Below are 17177 nucleotides of genomic sequence, written 5' to 3'. Positions count from 1 at the left end.
TTTCCAATTTTATGCTACTTTTCTTGATATCGTTGGAAGGACTGAGCGTTTCTGTGATGAGACGGGCGGTCTGGCCTTTGGTGAGATGTCTTGGTTCTTGTACTGCTGCTAGGCTATCTTCATTTTTCTCCTGAGGTCTGTGTTAGGTAGTTACCTACTGAGTTTTTGACGTCTTCTTTGTTTACATGTTCCGGGTCAGATATTTCTTATGCTTCATTTCTTTGTGTCATAATTGAGTTCACTCTTTTCTATTTATTGGATAGTAGATGTTTAAAGGACATTGTCAGAAACCGCCTAAAAAACCGCCCAAAAACATTAACCCATCATAATTATTTTCTATTTTTTTTAATACATTAAGCACCCTTTCATTCTAATGGACACTTAAGCATTGAAAAATTAAATAAATAAGTCTTTTAACGTTTATTCTATAATACTATTACAACTTCCGGACGTTAGAACTCTCGGGAGATTACATGCAGGATCCTCAAATGCTGTATACAACATCGTATCAGGTGACGAATCATGGATATACGCGTACGAACCCGAAACAAAAAACCAGTCACGAGTTTGGGTGTTCGAAAATGAATTAAAGCCAACAAAAATTGTTCGTTCACGGAGTGTTGCAAAAAAAATGGTGGCCACGTTTGTCTCCAAAACCGGCCATGTTGCGACTATTCCTCTTGGGGGACAAAGAACGGTTAATGCAGATTAGTATGCTAGCATTTGTTTGCCACAGGTCGTTTCTGAACTCCGTAAAGAGAACTGCAACCGCCGCATCATCCTCCATCACGACAATGCGAGTTCTCACACCGCGCACTGAACAAAAGAGTTTTTAGAGCAAGAAAACATAGAATTATTAGTCCATCCGCCGTACAGCCCCGACCTAAGCCCTAATGATTTCTATACTTTCCCTAAATTAAAGAATAAATTGCGTGGTCTGAGATTTTCATCACCTGAAGAAGCTGTGGAAGCCTACAAAACGACCATTTTGGAGACCCAAACTTCCGAATGCAATGGTTGCTTCAATGATTGGTTTCGTGTATGGAAAAATGTGTCAAATTTCGCGGAGAATACTTTAAAAAGCAATAAATACATTTTTAAATAGTAATGTTGTTTCACTTCCTTGATTCCCGAAATTTTCAGTGCCGCCCTCGTAGTAGAATACGGCTGAGTCCGCACTACGGTAAAACCGCGAGACCGCTCGAAACGTATACGCGGGAAAAAGCAGTTGCATTCGTTTTACTGGGTTATAAAATCACTGTAGTGCGGGCTCGGCTTACAAGGACGTAGCACACATAAATCAACTCGGTAAGGAATCGTAACGGCGGTCAGTATTCTTTGTATGAAACTCCTAAGTGCAACGCACACTTATCGGCACTGTAATGTAAACGCCTCGCCTCGCGGATGACTGCGCGAGAGGCGATGACAGCTCGCGAAAGGCAATACGGTGTTGATCGCTTTCCAAGTTGATAAGTCTGCTATGACCTCAATACTATGTAGTGTTTCTTTGGATGTCGTAAGAGACAGCTAAAGGATAATTATGAACTCTAATGTGACCAGCTAGTGACTGTAATTCAATTAATTTTGAACACAACATCATTCGTTTCAGCCAGATGACGTCCACTGCTGGACAAAGGTCTTCTACAAATATTTTAATATGCATCCAGGTGCTTCTCGCGACCTTCACCAGATCGTCGGTCCACCTAGTGGTGAAATAAATGAACTTTTAAAACTTACCTCTGCTTGATCTTCTCAGGGTCGTTGACGGTCGCCTCTTGGTTGAGTTCGTCCAGTTGTTTCTCGGTATCGTTCAGCCAGTTCATCAAGTTGTTCCTATAGACAATATTTCTTAAGTTATGGTCTATTTTTTGGCAATTCATTCGAAAACATTTGATTTGTATTTAATATTTTCAGGGCAGTTATTTCTAGGATAGTCCAATTATTCAATAATTAGCAGAATAGTAAATTTCAAAATAGGACCGTAGCTAATTATCGTGGTTTTGTAAAAGGTATAAACCAGACACAAAACTACTTAACAGTTTCCCAGATGTACTAAATATCTTATTGTTTTACTATTGTCTTTTGTGATCAGTGAAGGGGTTAAATATTTACACTAAATAGTATTATGTAAACGTCAGTAAACGAGTTATTAAATAATAGAAAAAAGAATCTTCACTCACCACATGTCGCTGAATTCCTTGGCCTCTTTGAAGCCGTGGTCCAGCGCCCTGGTTCTCTCGGCGGCCTTAGATACCACACGCTCCCAGCGGTGCTGAACCGATACCAGCAAGTTCTTGATGAGGATAACGTCTTGCTTCTGGCTGAAGTATTTCAAGTGGGTGCCCTTCTTGTCCAGATGTAGCATGGTCTCGCGGTGCGTGGCCACTTCCTTCTGGAAGGCCTTGTGCTCTTCGATTTGGGCTGTGGGAAGTACAAAGTGAAAATGAATTGCATAATGTTAGATGCTATCGTTGCATCAGTGTGAAATAAGGACTACTGAAAGTCTCATGATATGAAATAGCGATCAACTAATGTATGTTTCACCGTAAAATTGTGAATTCAGTCAGATTATAATCTGACATAGTTAGATTACAATCTAACCTTTACCTAACCTAAACCACTGTTAGTTCACAATCTCACGCGTCATATTATAAACTGACGGAGTTCACAATTTCACGTTGACATAATATTATTATGCATCTCCTTTATTGAGACAGTTAAAATACGACGTGTAAAAGAAAGAAAGAAAGAAAAATCATTTATTTGGTACTAAAAATAAAAAGATAAAAAAGCGTTTTTTAGGCTGGGTTTTACCATCTTACTTTAACTTTGACAAACGTTAAAAATCTGCCAACTTCCGGTATAGTTACGGTTAAAGTTAGGTGGTGCAACTAGAAGCCTTTTTGCAGAAAACAAGTGACTTCTAAGTATTTAAAAGGCAAAAATAGGGTATGTACTTACTGAGCAGAGTTTCCATGACTCGCGAGACGGGTTTAGCAGAAGTAAGAGTCTTCTCGGCGCCCGTCAGCCAGTCCACGAACGCCTGGAGAGCGTCGTGGAACTCCGTAGCTTCTTTGAGTGCGATCTCCAGCTTGATCTTCTTGTCTGAAGCCCTGTAAAAATCAAATAGATTAATAAATATGCACCAGTAATTTAAAATGTACCAATAACACATCATATTGTACGTTTTTATTGTAAAATAGACCCTATTACAACTGCACTGCCACAGAGTTTAGCATGACATGCTGTCATCTGCATAAATAACTAGGTACTCCAAGTGTTATTGGCTTCAAAACAATATTCCAGCGATTGAATCCGGTAGGCTATTGTGCAACTAAAGGACAAATTATATCCGAACATTAATGCCCGTTTTCACCATCAATCCCTAATTTTTAAGTGACCCCTATGGTAACACGTAAGAGGAATTCTGCTTTCATAGGAGTCACTTTAAAATTAGGGATTGATGGTGAAAACGGGCATCAGTCTTCCCAACCCGTCTGGTAAGCGTGGGAAGTGAAAATTTTGATTATGAACGAGAAGTGGCAATATCGTTTCTCTTTCCCCGGGCAAACTTGGTTTTCACTGTCTAAGTTTCTGGCGGTAAAGCTGTTGATCCTGGCTACACAGGAGTTGCAGCGGCAACGAGATTAGTCCCGTGTCCCGTTTCGATGATGCGGAGTTACGAAAGGGGGTGAGATTAGTCCCGTGTTTTTGATGATACGTACCTAGCAGTGACGTTGTCCCATCTGGACTTGAGCGTCTTGAGGTTGTGGTGCAACTGCGAGGTGGGGTTGGGCTTGTCCTGCCGCTTGAGGTACTCCTGGCCCTGTTGCAGGACCGCCTCCACCTTCGGCCGGTTGGCTTCTATCTCGTTGTATATTTCCTGTTAGAAAGTAAGTACAATTTAAAATTAAACAGACAAAGAAAAATAAGCGTTTGTTGGACCTCAAGAAAACGAAATAAGGTTTAGAGTAGGCGCACACCGTTGATTTTTAGTTGGCCGATAGTTGTGCCCGATTTTAATTGTATGAAGAATCGGCCAAATCGAATCGGCGTAGTGTGCGCACTCCCATACATGCCCATACTGATCAACTGCCCGACTAAACTATCGGCCGACGAAAAATCAACGGTGTGCGCCTACTCCTAAATTGATGAGGTACATAAGTAGATATTTCTGCTGCTTAGTAAGGTATAATTACAAATTCCAGTCGTAATTCAATAAATATTAAGTATTGTGGAAACAATGTTTTATATCGCTATGCATACAATTCTTAATTTTGCTTCTTTTTTTTTAAGAAATTATTTTGCGAAAAAGCACGAACCCTCGGTGCGCGAGTCCAACTCGCACTTGGCCGGTTTTTTCTCATTATTAAACCTATTGTAAGTGCATGTTAAATATTAAATATTGTAACTTTGACAAAAATGTTGTGTAAGTGTGCAGTAAATAAATATTTACTTTACTTTAAAAAACGTTACACAACACCTTCATATTTTTAATATCAGTAAGTAGTTACTTACCATGAATCTCTCCAGTTGTTCTGAGGCGGTCTCGGGTAGACCACCGACGGGTTTGGAGGCTGCAATGACGCTGTCCACTTCGGACAACCACGAGAGCAGATCGCCGATTTCGGCATTGAAGCTGCAAACAAAATTGAGTTTTAACACACATATCATAAAGATCTTTTAATATATGGGGCCGACTTAACCTTCACTAGTTAGGTTTATCAGCGGTTAAACAGCAGATCCTGGCTACAGAGCAGAGTTTCTGTGAGTGCAGTTATTTTACTCCGTGAAGCGATTTTGAAACAATGTTTTGCCTAGCTCTTTCAAATCAGACCGCACACGGTAAATTGTAGGACAACAGAACTGCGCCGGAATAAAATAAAATTGACAAACCAATAGTTAGTGTGCGGTCTTGCAAACGCACAAGACATCCTTGCTGAAAACGTTTAATTTGAAAGAGCCCAAATCCAGGGGCCCAGGCATCCTCTCTTTTAATTAGGATGCAAAAGGACCCGTGATACTTAAATACTAGGGTTTCTAGAAGTTAACGCAAAGAGTGCCCTAAGTGCAAATACCCTTGGTGTTCACTGGTTGACTTTTTATTGGCGATCAAGCTGTAGGTTCTGGATACACAGGAGTTGCTGCGGGGAAAGAGAGAGGTTCCCACCTCTCTCATAGTCCCGTAGCCCTTGATGTGTTATTCCTTACCTCTGGGCTTCCCTAAGGGCGTCTTCGAGCTCCGATTGCCTGTCGCGTGCCTTTTGTTGCAGTTCGCGCCACTTCTTGTTCATGGTCGACAGCTTTTCGGCTGTTTCGCCGGCCTCTGCGGTTCCTGTTACAGAATAAACATATACGTTAGATGTACTGATTAATTAGGATTTTCTAAGGGATTATCTACTAAGGCATTACATTAACTTGGAGAGAGAACAAGAGATGAGTAAGTAATAAGTTTTTATGAAATATACGACCAAGATGACGTTTATTTTGAAACTTCTGTGGAGTTTGTGTTTGGGCGTCACATGTACAAAATTATGTTCTTATCAACCCTTACCCATGTGACATGCAATAAATAATTTGAATTTGAAATGAATGATCTGATGTGCTGGTGACTCTTCCCTAATAATTGGCATGATCTTGCGGGTTATTAGATCCCAGTTTAGTTACGAGAACGTTGCACATTTAAATCCACCAGACTGTCTGAAATCAAATTAGATTTCAGACTATGTCCTATATGAGATCTTTGATTTTTGTTAATTTATGTCTGTTGTTTATGCTGCGTGATCCATGCCCTGTGCTTTGGAACTTGTGCTCCTGTGTTCAGCAATCTGTGCTCTGAAAACTGTGCTCATGTGCTCAGCAATCTGTGCTCAGCAACCTGTGCTCTGCCACTCACCGTGCTGCTGTATTTGCGCACCGCCATCGTTATGCTTGTGGACACTGGCTTAATGCGCGGCAATGTGACCCAGTGCTCTGAAACCTGTGCTACTGTGCTCTTCAACTTACCGTGCTGCTGTATCTGTGCGCCGGCGTCGTTGAGGGTATCAACACTGGCCTGGTGCGCCGCGATGTCGTTCACCAGCACCTTCAGCTTGGCCAGTTCCACCTCCAAGATCTGAGGGTCGCCTGCCACCTGAAGAAGAAGAATATGTTTAAATATATGTATAGTTCCAAAATACTGAACTGTCCTATCCATGACATTGACAGTGGGGCGCCACCGTTAATACCGGATCGCTGGTTCCGATTTCTGCCATGTTGGAAACCATATAGTTGAACGATGGTAGCGCCCCCCTGTCATTGGTTTGGTGGGACAGTTCAGCGTGGGTCATCTATACATGACAAATTAGACACTTGACAGCACCAGTCAATAAATTGAGACACATTTAGCTGTATCGTTTTCCAATACGGCACGTGCGCAACGCAACCATACGAGGTCGCAAAGTTGAAATTCGGAGACATTTCAAAACTCCCGGAAAACTTTCCAGGTTTAGGAAACCCCATTATTTGGATTCAAATGACTGGACTAATAGACAATATCGCCGGAATATAAAAACGAGAGATAAAAACAGATTATATTTTTTAAGATAGACAATTTCTCTGTGGTTGAGGATTTTGTGCGAAGTTTGTTTCCACATTCCGCCTGATCATCACTGTCCATCAGGTAAGTAAGGTGCAGGTAACTTTCGTTAAAATTTTCTGTGTTTTTTTAAGCAACTTACAGGTTTGAGCGTGTCCAAAGTGTCCATAGTGTTCTGGATCCAAGTCAGCAGCTCTTGTAAGGCATGTTGCAGTTGTCATAGCCTTAGTAGAGCTCTCTCTAACTGCTACTGCCTCTCCACCATGCCTCAAAGGACGGACGGCCGACTCCCGAGTGTTGACATCTGATAATATTACTGTCGCAACTTACCGATTTGAGCATGTCCAAAGTGTCCATAGTGTTTTGGATCCAGGTCAGCAGCTCTTGCAAGACGTGCAAAGCTCTCTCCAGTTGTTGCTGCCTCTCCACCATGCCTAAAAGGAGGGCTAGCTATCGAGAGTTGATGTTGATAATAATACTGTCGCAACTTACAGGTTTAAGCGTGTCCAAAGTGTCCATAGTGTTCTGGATCCAAGTCAGCAGCTCTTGTAGCGCGTGCTGCAACTGTCCCAGCCTTAACAAAGCTCTCTCCAACTGTTGCTGCCTCTCCACCATGCCTCTAATGAGGGCCGACTATTGAGAGTTGATGCTGATAATATTACTGTCGCAACTTACAGGTTTGAGCGTGTCCAAAGTGTCCATCGTGTTCTGGATCCAGGTCAGCAGCTCTTGTAAGGCGTGTTGCAGCTGTCCCAGCCTTAACAAAGCTCTCTCCAACTGCTGCTGCCTCTCCACCATGCCTCTAAGCAGGGCCGACCACCGAGAGTTGACATCTGATAATATTCCTGTCGCAACTTACCAGCAGCTTTTGCAAGACGTGCAAAGCTCTCTCCAGTTGTTGCTGCCTCTCCACCATGCCTAAAAGGAGGGCTGGCTATCGAGAGTTGATGTTGATAATATTACTGTCGCAACTTACAGGTTTGAGCGTGTCCAAAGTGTCCATAGTGTTCTGGATCCATGTCAGCAGCTCTTGCAAGGCGTGCTGCAGCTGTCCCAGCCTCAACAGCGCTCTTTCCAACTGTTGCTGCCTCTCCACCATGCCTCTAAGCAGGGCCGACCACCGAGAGTTGACATCTGATAATATTCCTGTCGCAACTTACCAGCAGCTTTTGCAAGACGTGCAAAGCTCTCTCCAGTTGTTGCTGCCTCTCCACCATGCCTAAAAGGAGGGCTGGCTATCGAGAGTTGATGTTGATAATATTACTGTCGCAACTTACAGGTTTGAGCGTGTCCAAAGTGTCCATAGTGTTCTGGATCCATGTCAGCAGCTCTTGCAAGGCGTGCTGCAGCTGTCCCAGCCTCAACAGCGCTCTTTCCAACTGTTGCTGCCTCTCCACCATGCCTCTAAGCAGGGCCGACCACCGAGAGTTGACTTCTGTGAGAGGCTGTTTTATGGCAGCCGCTTGCTCGGAGGATGTGCGTTCGGTCAGCTCTTGGGCTTGTCTGGAGAAGATTTGGAGGTTATTGGGAGGTAAGAAGGTATGGTGTATATGTGACTTGCAATTGCGACTAACATCAAAATGTTAAAGATTACATTACAGTTTTCAGGATATGTTTTAGACTATAGTTTGTGCGCTGTCATGTTTTGTTTATTCGGAAATTCAGCAACATTGTTTAGAATTAACATGTTATGTGAATATTGACAAAAATACGATATTTGACGTCAACTATCACAAGAATACTATTGACAAAAAATTTAACTTGATTCGTTGACACTGTAAACCTATTTCGTTTGTAAATTCTATAATAGTTCATTTATTGTACTTCTTTTGATAAAAGTATTGATTGCAAGTCACATAAAACAAAGCGAATCATTCAAAGCACTATAAATAGAAATAAAACACACAAGCGGACAAAAAACAAAAGGACAAAAAACACCACACAACCAACAAGAGGACAAAAAACAAAAAGAAAGGACAGACGGAAGCGAACGGGCTGAGACGGGCACAGATAGAAGATGCACTTAGACAGGGTTGCACCATCATACTTTAACTTTGACAAACGTCAAAAATCTGTCAAACTCCATACAAAAAACACCGGTTATCGTTATAATTACGTGGTGCAACTCAGCCTTAGAATTGAGAACATGACACACAATTTCTACTTTTCTACTAACACATTGTATCTCGTAATGTTTTTGTATTATTACGATCATATTTTTAACCACACTTCTTTGAATCTAAAAAAATATATTTATGAATGTTATTAGAAGTACTTTCCATGGCACATCAACATTGCAAAAGTCGCGCTTATATAATAAGTCACAGGAGCAGTTTTAAGGTCTGTTATGTGAAATATATTATCCAAACTTGGTATGAGTAGAAAGAAATGTGGTTAAATCGACTTCTGCAACCTCGATATCTATTGCCTTTATGTGAGAGCTGGGACGTATTGTTTAACTCAAATATTATAGTATTGAGAATACAGAAATCTTTTTACAATGTATGTAACATCTACAGGTTGTCCCTTAAAGACCGGGCCAAACTTAAGAATAAGATAGATTAATGGATGACAATAGCCTATCTTCTCCTTATGTTTGGCACGGTCTTATGGGACACCCTGTATTTCTAAGGGACAACTACAGAAGCGGCACACTCAAATAAAGAAATCCTTGCCTCATTAAACTCCTGCGGGCACCGGGTGGGGCAGAGAAAAATACAAGATTAGTACACAGTTAGGGGACGCGTGGTAGGCGACTGCAGATAGTATTTGACCAAATAGAAGCCAAAATTCAGTAGAAAAATTACACATTGTTTAAAGACTGTCTCAAGACTTGTATTCGAGAACTTAATTCTGAAACGACGTTTAAGGCCCAGAACAGACGGTTAAACGCAACTGCAACGAAACTGCAACTGCTAGTTACTTTTGAATTGCATCTAAGTTTCTGCCATAGCGTCCGTTGAGAGACCACACATGACGCGACCAGTTTGAAACTCTCAAACTGGTCGCGTCATGTGTGTTCTCTCACCGTCTGTTCTAGGCCTAAGTATGAATCTCAAGAACAAATACTAGCTTAATATTGTTCTATAACAAAATAATCCTTTTTTTATTCAAGTAAATACAAGCTTGTATCTGCTTGTACTTAAACGAGTCCTAAGCGTCTTTTTTCTAATACTAAAAGTTTAAGTATTTTTATAATTGTGTAATCTCTATTTATTTCTATGGAAACTTAATTTATTTATGTTTAAGCTGATTTTAAAATACAGTCGCCTATCACAACACTATTTAACTAGAGTATTAGGTAATTTGTGTGACTACGGGGTAGTTATAATACTGATGAAACAACTCAATATTAAAGGGGAAAATAAACCATCACCAAATATTTCAATATCTTACTTATACTCAAAATTCAAATTCTTCTAATGTAAGATAAATTACAATTTATTTATTAGATCCTATCAATCCCCCTATATTTAATCACCTCTTCACCGATCTAAAGATATCAATATTAAAAATTTTGCCCAAAAATTCCAAAAAACACCCCAAAACCATTCAAAGAAAAGGTAGAACTCCCCATTCAATAAAACCCCCACCATAACAATATCAAGTCACGTGAAATGCGCGGGGTGTACTCTGTATGACTATGTTAACGAGACCACAAAGATATTAGTAAGGTCTGGTCTCATACAAATGTATGAGACAGATATTGCAGTTAAAGCCTTGATCACACATACCGAGCAAAAGGGCGAGACAGTGCTCTCGGCCGAGTACTCGGTGTGTATGAACATTACGCCGAGTGCTCGGCCGACCCTCGAGTATGTGACTCGCTCACCCAACTGTCTCGACCGAGTAAACATTTCGCCCGTTTACTCGGTACGTGTAATCAAGGCTTAAGTGCGAATCGTACTCGGATATGACGGCTTCCGTACCATCGTATAAGGATAACCTATTGCCATTTAAAATCGAACACAACAAAATGTAATTCTGATTATTTTTTGTTATTGTGATAATAGTTTTAATCGTTTTAGGTACTGCTACAACCGTGATTGGTAAAAAATGCCATGATATAGGTACCATGTTTGAGGTACGAATTCAAAAATTATATCTTACATTATACATTTTTATTCATAATAGCGGCAAAAGAAATTTGTGTATAACCAAATAGCGGAGGCTTTGTAAATAAAAGAACCCCATTGGTAACCTTGACAACAGAACCCTAAAATGTTGCAAAGACAGAGTACGCCCCGCCCACGCCCCGTATCAATTCAAACATGTCCATGTAACATGTCCCAAGTCCATACCTGTTCAGCGCTTCGACCTTCACCATATGCGGGTCGACCTCTTGCTTGAAGGAGGCCAGTTGCGCGATCTGTCGCTTGACGGCGTCGATGTCTGACCCCAGCGCCCCCATGCGGGAGAATTTGTCTTCGGCGGAGTCAAGGAACTCTTGGAGATTCTAGTAGAGATTAAGAAAAGTTTATAATACTTATGAAATCACTTACATTCAAGGAAATGAAAATAGGGTAGCGAACAACACTCTAGTCAATTGACATACTTTTTATGAGCTGTCAAATGCGACTCTCACGCAACGAAGGTTGAAGGTTGCGAAGTCAATTAACTAAAGGATTTATTGATTTCAGAGCTACTAAAATCAAATTTCATAGCCAGTGAAAAACTAACTTGCTTGAATGAAGTTATTTTTACATTTAGTCTTTTATTATATTGTTTGTCGGTATCAACCAGGGTTCGAAATTATCAAGATAATTACGCCTCATGATAATTATCAGATAATTATCAATAGTATAAGATACATTTGTCATATTGTTTCATAAGAAATTCTGATTGTAAATCTATATACAGTGTGAGTCACGTTAAAGTGTACATATGAAAATAGATGAAACTAGACCTATTTTTATCGACAAAAAAGAGGTCAAAAAATTTTTGAGATTTTTTTTTAATTTTTTATAGAATTTTTTTTCTTCAAATTACTTATTGTAAAGAAAACGTAATAACTTTTAAACTAAGCGGTATATCCTGATAAAATAAAAACAGTAATAATGCTAAATAACAGGCGATACTAAAAAAATACATAGAATACACAAAAAATGCCAACAAACAATAAAAAATGATACTTTTTGAAAAAAATCTGCTTAAAAATTCGTGTTTTTTTGGTTATTTTATAAATTTCTCCAAAAAATGCCCCTATAACCGGTGGTTTTTATTACTTTGTATCATTTTCTATCGTATTATCTTTGTAAAACCAAAAATCTCATGTCTCTATCCCTATCACAACATTTGCTATGATCGTTTGAACAAAGGCCTGCCACAACATTATTCTCCGCTACAGGTAGAGACAATTTTAATTTTAACTAAAATGCTTATTTTACTTCGAAATCTTTTGTTTTTATTTGAAATCTAACTTGTCTTTATCAAAATTACAAATCTAGAGCCATTTTCAGTTTTGTTGTTAACGAAGCGTTGAATGGCGCGCCCGGAGAGGCTTAGTTCAAACGATCATTGCAAACGTTGTGATAGGGATAGAGACATGCGATTTTTCGTTTTACGAAGGTAATATGATAGAGAATAATACAAAGTAATAAAAACTACCTGTTATAGGGGCATTTTTTGGAGAAATTTATCAAATAACCAAAAAAACACGAATTTTTAAGCGGATTTTTTTCAAAAAGTATATTTTTTTATTATTTGTTGGCCTTTTTTGTGTATTTTATGTATTTTTTTAGTATTGCCTGTTATTTAGCATTGTTACTGTTTTTATTGTATCAAGATATACCGCTTAGTTTAAAAGTTATTATGTTTTCTTTACAATAAGTAATTGGAAGAAAAAAAATTCTATAAAAAATTAAAAAAAAATCACAAAAATTATTTGACCTCTTTTTTGTCGATAAAAAAAGGTCTAGTTTCATCTATTTTCATATGTACACTTTAACGTGACTCACACTGTATATAAAAATGAAACCCGTTTCGCGTTGTCACGGCATCACGTGTGAACGGCTGAACCGATTTCGATAATTCTTTTTTTTAAATGTTTGTGGAAGTCCAAGGATGGTTCTTACGGAAAAAAATATTAAGAAAATCTCTACGCTAAGGCGGTACGAAGTTCGCCGGGTCAGCTAGTGTTTTATAGATATCTATGTTGATTAACGCCCACTACTAGACGCAAGTGCGGAAATACACGTTCGAAAGCTTCGAATATACAGTACCTCTAGTACAAGTAAGTATAAAGTAAGTAAAAATTTTGTATGAAAAATTAAACAGCGCCCCCTAGGGCGGCTATAATATAGGGGGCGCTGTTTAATTTTTCATACAAAATTTTTCGATGACACTTTGAATACGCAAACGAAACGAACTCGAAAGTTTTTCGTACTAGAGGTACAGTTCTTTTTCACGAGCGCATTTTTTTGTTATTATCAACCGATAATTATCCATCTTATTATTACGATAATTATCATTGATAATTATTCTTTCGAACCTTGGTATCAACCATTCAATTGACACGTGGCGTGAATAAAATTGCGATTTGACCATAGTTCATTATTATTAGACAATCAAATGCTACAATGCTAATTCCATTTACTTTAATAATACCGAGCTAGAAGTATTTCAATTGAGTTATAGTTTCAACTACTCATCATTCCGCACCAACCTGCAAAGTGTCATGGAACTCCATCGCCTTCTCCATGGCATCAATTAGATTCTCCTCCCTTCTGGCGTAGAGCGCTGTGATATTGTCCCAGGCGCTATCCAGGTCTTCCATGTGTTTCTTAACCTCTGGCTTGTCTGGCTCGCCGCATAGCGACATGAGAGTCGAACCGGTCTTGCGGACTTTCTCCACCTATGAGTATGAAGAAATATTATTATTATTGCTTACATCCTCTGAGAAAGAGTAAAGAAGTTTAGTTAACATGATCATTATTTAATTGGATCATAGTCATAAATGTGCCTACATGTACCCCACTGTGTCAAATGTTGCCCTGGATTTTAAAGCGTCCTGCTTGGTCTATAAGTGTCCCGCTGGGTTTGTTAGTGTCCTGTTATGTCCATAAATGTTACCTACTGTATCTTTCTCTCTTATCTCACTAATTCTTTAAGCATCCTGTTGTGTCTACAAGTATTTTGCTGTATCTATAAGCATCCCGCTATATGTTTAAGTGCCCTCTATGTCTAAATGTACCCCACTATTTCAATAAGGTCTCCCTTTGAGTCTATACGTGTCCTGTTTTGTCTACAAATGAAGCCCCAATGAGTATATAAGTGTCCCGCTAGGTTTATAAATGTCCCGTCAGGTTTACAAGTGTCCCCTTGGGTCTACAAGTGTCCTCTTGTGTCTATAAATATCCCACTGGGTCTATAAGTATCTCGCTGTGTTTATGAGCGTCTACATGTGTCCTGTTGTGTCTAAATCTGTCCCACTATGTCTATGTGTATCTTGCTTTGTTTATTAATGACCTGCTGGTTCTAAAAGTGTCCCACTGAGTCTATAAATGTCCCACTGTGTTTATAAATGTCCCACTGTGTCTATAAATGTCGCACTGGTTCTATAAATGTCCGACTGTATCTATTAATGTCCGACTATGTCTATAAATGCCCTGCTATGTTCATAAGTGTCCATCCATATCCAAAGTATCCCCAAACGTATCCAACAGTGTCCTCTCAACTTACCTCAGGCTTGGTATGGTCAATTTCGTGCCGTATCTCCTGCAACGCGACCTGTTGCGCTTGAATAGCGCGCGGTTGCGCTGCCGGCGGCGGCTGCGCTGCTAACGTATCCTGTAGTTCAGCCAGAGTGGCCATGACGGCATCTAGTTGCTGCCAGAAGCGGCGGGCCACTTCCAAAGCGCTTTCCAGCGATTGGCTGCGGTCGTTCGTCGCCTTTTGCACTTCGTCCCATAGTCTGCGGATAATGGAATGGTTAGAGATAATGTTGAAACAGCTGCAGACTACTGAATGTGAAAGAAAGAGCAATCCAATATGTCATCGTTGGGATTAAAGACAAAAATACGTGTACTTGTCATGATAACGATTGAGTGATTCGGTAGATATAAAACGTATACAAAAATCTTTTAAAGAGTGTTTAAAAAAATACAACAGCGATAAAGCCAAGACTTAAAAGCTCCAGGGACGACGATGCAAAGTTAACTCCGAGTTACGCGACGTGTATAAGTCCACGGGCAGGATGGCGATCTCGTTTCTAATAAGAAATTACGCTAAAGGGACAGCGATGCTACGCTAAATAGCATCGCTGTCCCTTTAGCGTATTTTTTTCTTTCATAAATACATTTTTTGCTTCGATTTAAACTAAAGTCCGGTCGCCGAGCACATAGAATTTCGTCCAATGACCCCAAACCATCCTGATCGCTGGAGCGTAATTATATTGCTGTCGCGACTGTGCGATGGGCAGCCGCAGTGAGTGAGGGAATTCTATCTGCTCGGTGACCGGACTTTACTTACAATAACTGGAATAACCTGTAAATATATCTTTCCACTCACTTGTTAAGCTTCTCCAGCTTGTTCCTGATGTCGCGGACGGCCGGGTCGCTTTTATTGGCCTTGCTGATGACGTCAGAGGCGGCGCGTTGTACCGCGTTGTAAGCCTCCTTGCGTTTGTCCAGATCTTCTACCAGTGCATTGTTCTCTTCGATTTGGTCTCTGTTGAAAGATTGAAAGGTTACAAAATAATTTTACTAAGAAATAATCTTGAGTGACGCTGGCTGAAAAATTAAAAACATCTCGATTTTTCAAAAAGTATCTGTCAAAAGCTTTGGTCAAGGGGTGATTCATTGTTTGTACTCCAAATGAGTGCCGTGACGTCACCGATCAAATGGCGCGAAATATAATATGCGCTACTTTGGGACCCTGCAACTTCTTTATTTCTAGAGGTATTTTTATGATTCTTTCACAATTATTATTGGTGTTACTTATATTTTCAAGTTCTATTAAACTGGAAAAGAAATGGAAACTTCTCCATTGGAGGAGGTATAAATGCCAAGAGGTACACCGAACATAAGTAAAAATATAAGTAAAATCAAAACAAAATACGGGAAATCAACAGGCTACAATTATTATTTGTATCTCTCCTGTGGATAAGCACGGCGCGGAGGGCGATCTTTTGGAAGGCGTTCATCATACAGATCCAATTCGTATAAGCCGATTAAAATGCATCTAGCGGATACCTGTACCATTGAGGAGATACAGCCAAAGACAGCACCCGCTAAGTGCAAGTACTATTGCTGAGGCGGGATAATGATTATTATTATCTAAATATACAGGGTGTTAGGTAAATGGGTATATGAGCCGACACTAGCCCATGTTAATATGGTCATATAAATGGTATGGTGAAGTCAGAAAATTGATATCTTAATTTTAATTATTTTAATTTTCATACAAATCGGATTTTATAAAATTTATTTTGTATGAAAATATAAAAAGTCACACAACATTAACTATAATAATAAAGAAATCGCAGTAAGGAACCATAGACTTGGCACGACTATGTCTAGATTTCATTAATTTTTAGAGATAAACAAGCAGCTCCATCGAGACTTGGCTAGTTTTTTACAGAATGTTTTTGGTGGGATTTCACTTCTTTTTGTGGAACGTAGCAAATTTATTTAACGTCGTCGTTTATCAACATTTTTTACGATATTAAACACAAATAAACTCAACGACCTTTAAAATGGACAACGAATCAGATTGTTTTTAATTATAACATAACCTAAGCGAACCTTACAGTATAATAAACGAAATCAACGAAATGCAAATTACACAACATTCAACTTAATCGACGACTTTCTCTAGAAAGGAAAAAAATCTGGACACCGCTTGCTAGTGCTAGCGCCATCTAGCGGTGAGCGATACAGGCGAACACCACGGGGCCGGAGTAGTATTGATTATGAATGTGGTTACTCCAGATCTTCGATTTTCCTAGTTTTTATAGTTTTCCCTTTATGTGGCCATTAAACCCTAACTCTGTACCAAATTTCAGCCCTCTGAGTTAATGGGAAGTACTAGTTCTATTTTGATGATCATCAGTGAGTGAGTGAGTGAGTGAGTGTCGTAAATGCGAAACTTTGCTTTCGCTTAACTTCGGAACTAAATGACCTACAGGCTTGAAATTTTGGATTTGAAGTATGTGATTATAGCTTACTAGATGACGAAAATTTTTGCGTTCTGGTCTTATCCAGAGGTTCTCAAATAGGGGCCTGAAAATGCGGCGAAATGGTTCCAGTAAAGGATGGTACGGCAGTGTTTGCTTCGCGCTCGACTTGGCGGGGGCACTGCCGTGCCCCCAGATCCACGCGTACGAAGTCGCGGGCGGCCGCTAGTCGTTGTATACGCACTCTATCTTGGGCGGGTGCGCGGAGACGGGCTCGGCGCGGGAGATCTGGTCGCGGGCGCCGCCCAGCGCGCGAAGCATGCCTTCCAGCTTGTCCGAGAACTGAGACGACTCTTGCAGCGCCTGGAACAATTATAACGTTTAGCAAATCCAAAATAAGGCAGTAAGTAGTCTACTCAACTCACTAATATGTTAATGGAACTTTCACAATAGGATCTAGGGTCAATGCTATTCGTCTTCTTGTCA

At 39.9% G+C, this 17177-nt stretch overlaps 1 protein-coding gene across 16 annotated transcripts in view; it reads right to left on the bottom strand.

The window, feature by feature from the left end:
- Positions 1–17177, bottom strand: part of shot (dystonin-like protein short stop) — a 150026-nt gene that overhangs the window by 29131 nt on the left and 103718 nt on the right. For 12 of the 16 annotated variants that reach the window (XM_028316672.1, XM_028316678.1, XM_028316680.1 and 9 more), the window contains exons 52-65: positions 16936–17054; positions 15086–15244; positions 14258–14489; positions 13242–13430; positions 10879–11033; positions 9253–9264; positions 7855–8080; positions 6007–6133; positions 5212–5335; positions 4519–4639; positions 3726–3883; positions 2962–3113; positions 2181–2421; positions 1738–1833 (exon numbers count right to left, since the gene is read on the bottom strand). In XM_028316672.1, coding sequence (XP_028172473.1) covers positions 1738–1833; positions 2181–2421; positions 2962–3113; positions 3726–3883; positions 4519–4639; positions 5212–5335; positions 6007–6133; positions 7855–8080; positions 9253–9264; positions 10879–11033; positions 13242–13430; positions 14258–14489; positions 15086–15244; positions 16936–17054 — 2111 coding nt within the window. Of the gene's footprint in view, positions 1–1737; positions 1834–2180; positions 2422–2961; positions 3114–3725; positions 3884–4518; positions 4640–5211; positions 5336–6006; positions 6134–7252; positions 7378–7854; positions 8081–9252; positions 9265–10878; positions 11034–13241; positions 13431–14257; positions 14490–15085; positions 15245–16935; positions 17055–17177 lie in introns of all 16 variants that reach the window. The other 4 variants (XM_028316683.1, XM_028316668.1, XM_028316667.1 and 1 more) reach the window with 3 other exon arrangements.

The sequence above is a fragment of the Ostrinia furnacalis genome, unplaced genomic scaffold (assembly GCF_004193835.3).
Source record: "Ostrinia furnacalis isolate ACB-3 unplaced genomic scaffold, ASM419383v2 OfSCF5843, whole genome shotgun sequence".
NCBI lineage: Eukaryota > Metazoa > Arthropoda > Insecta > Lepidoptera > Crambidae > Ostrinia > Ostrinia furnacalis.
Note: the sequence above shows the minus strand (reverse complement) of the source record. Positions and strands in the feature narration are given on the sequence as shown.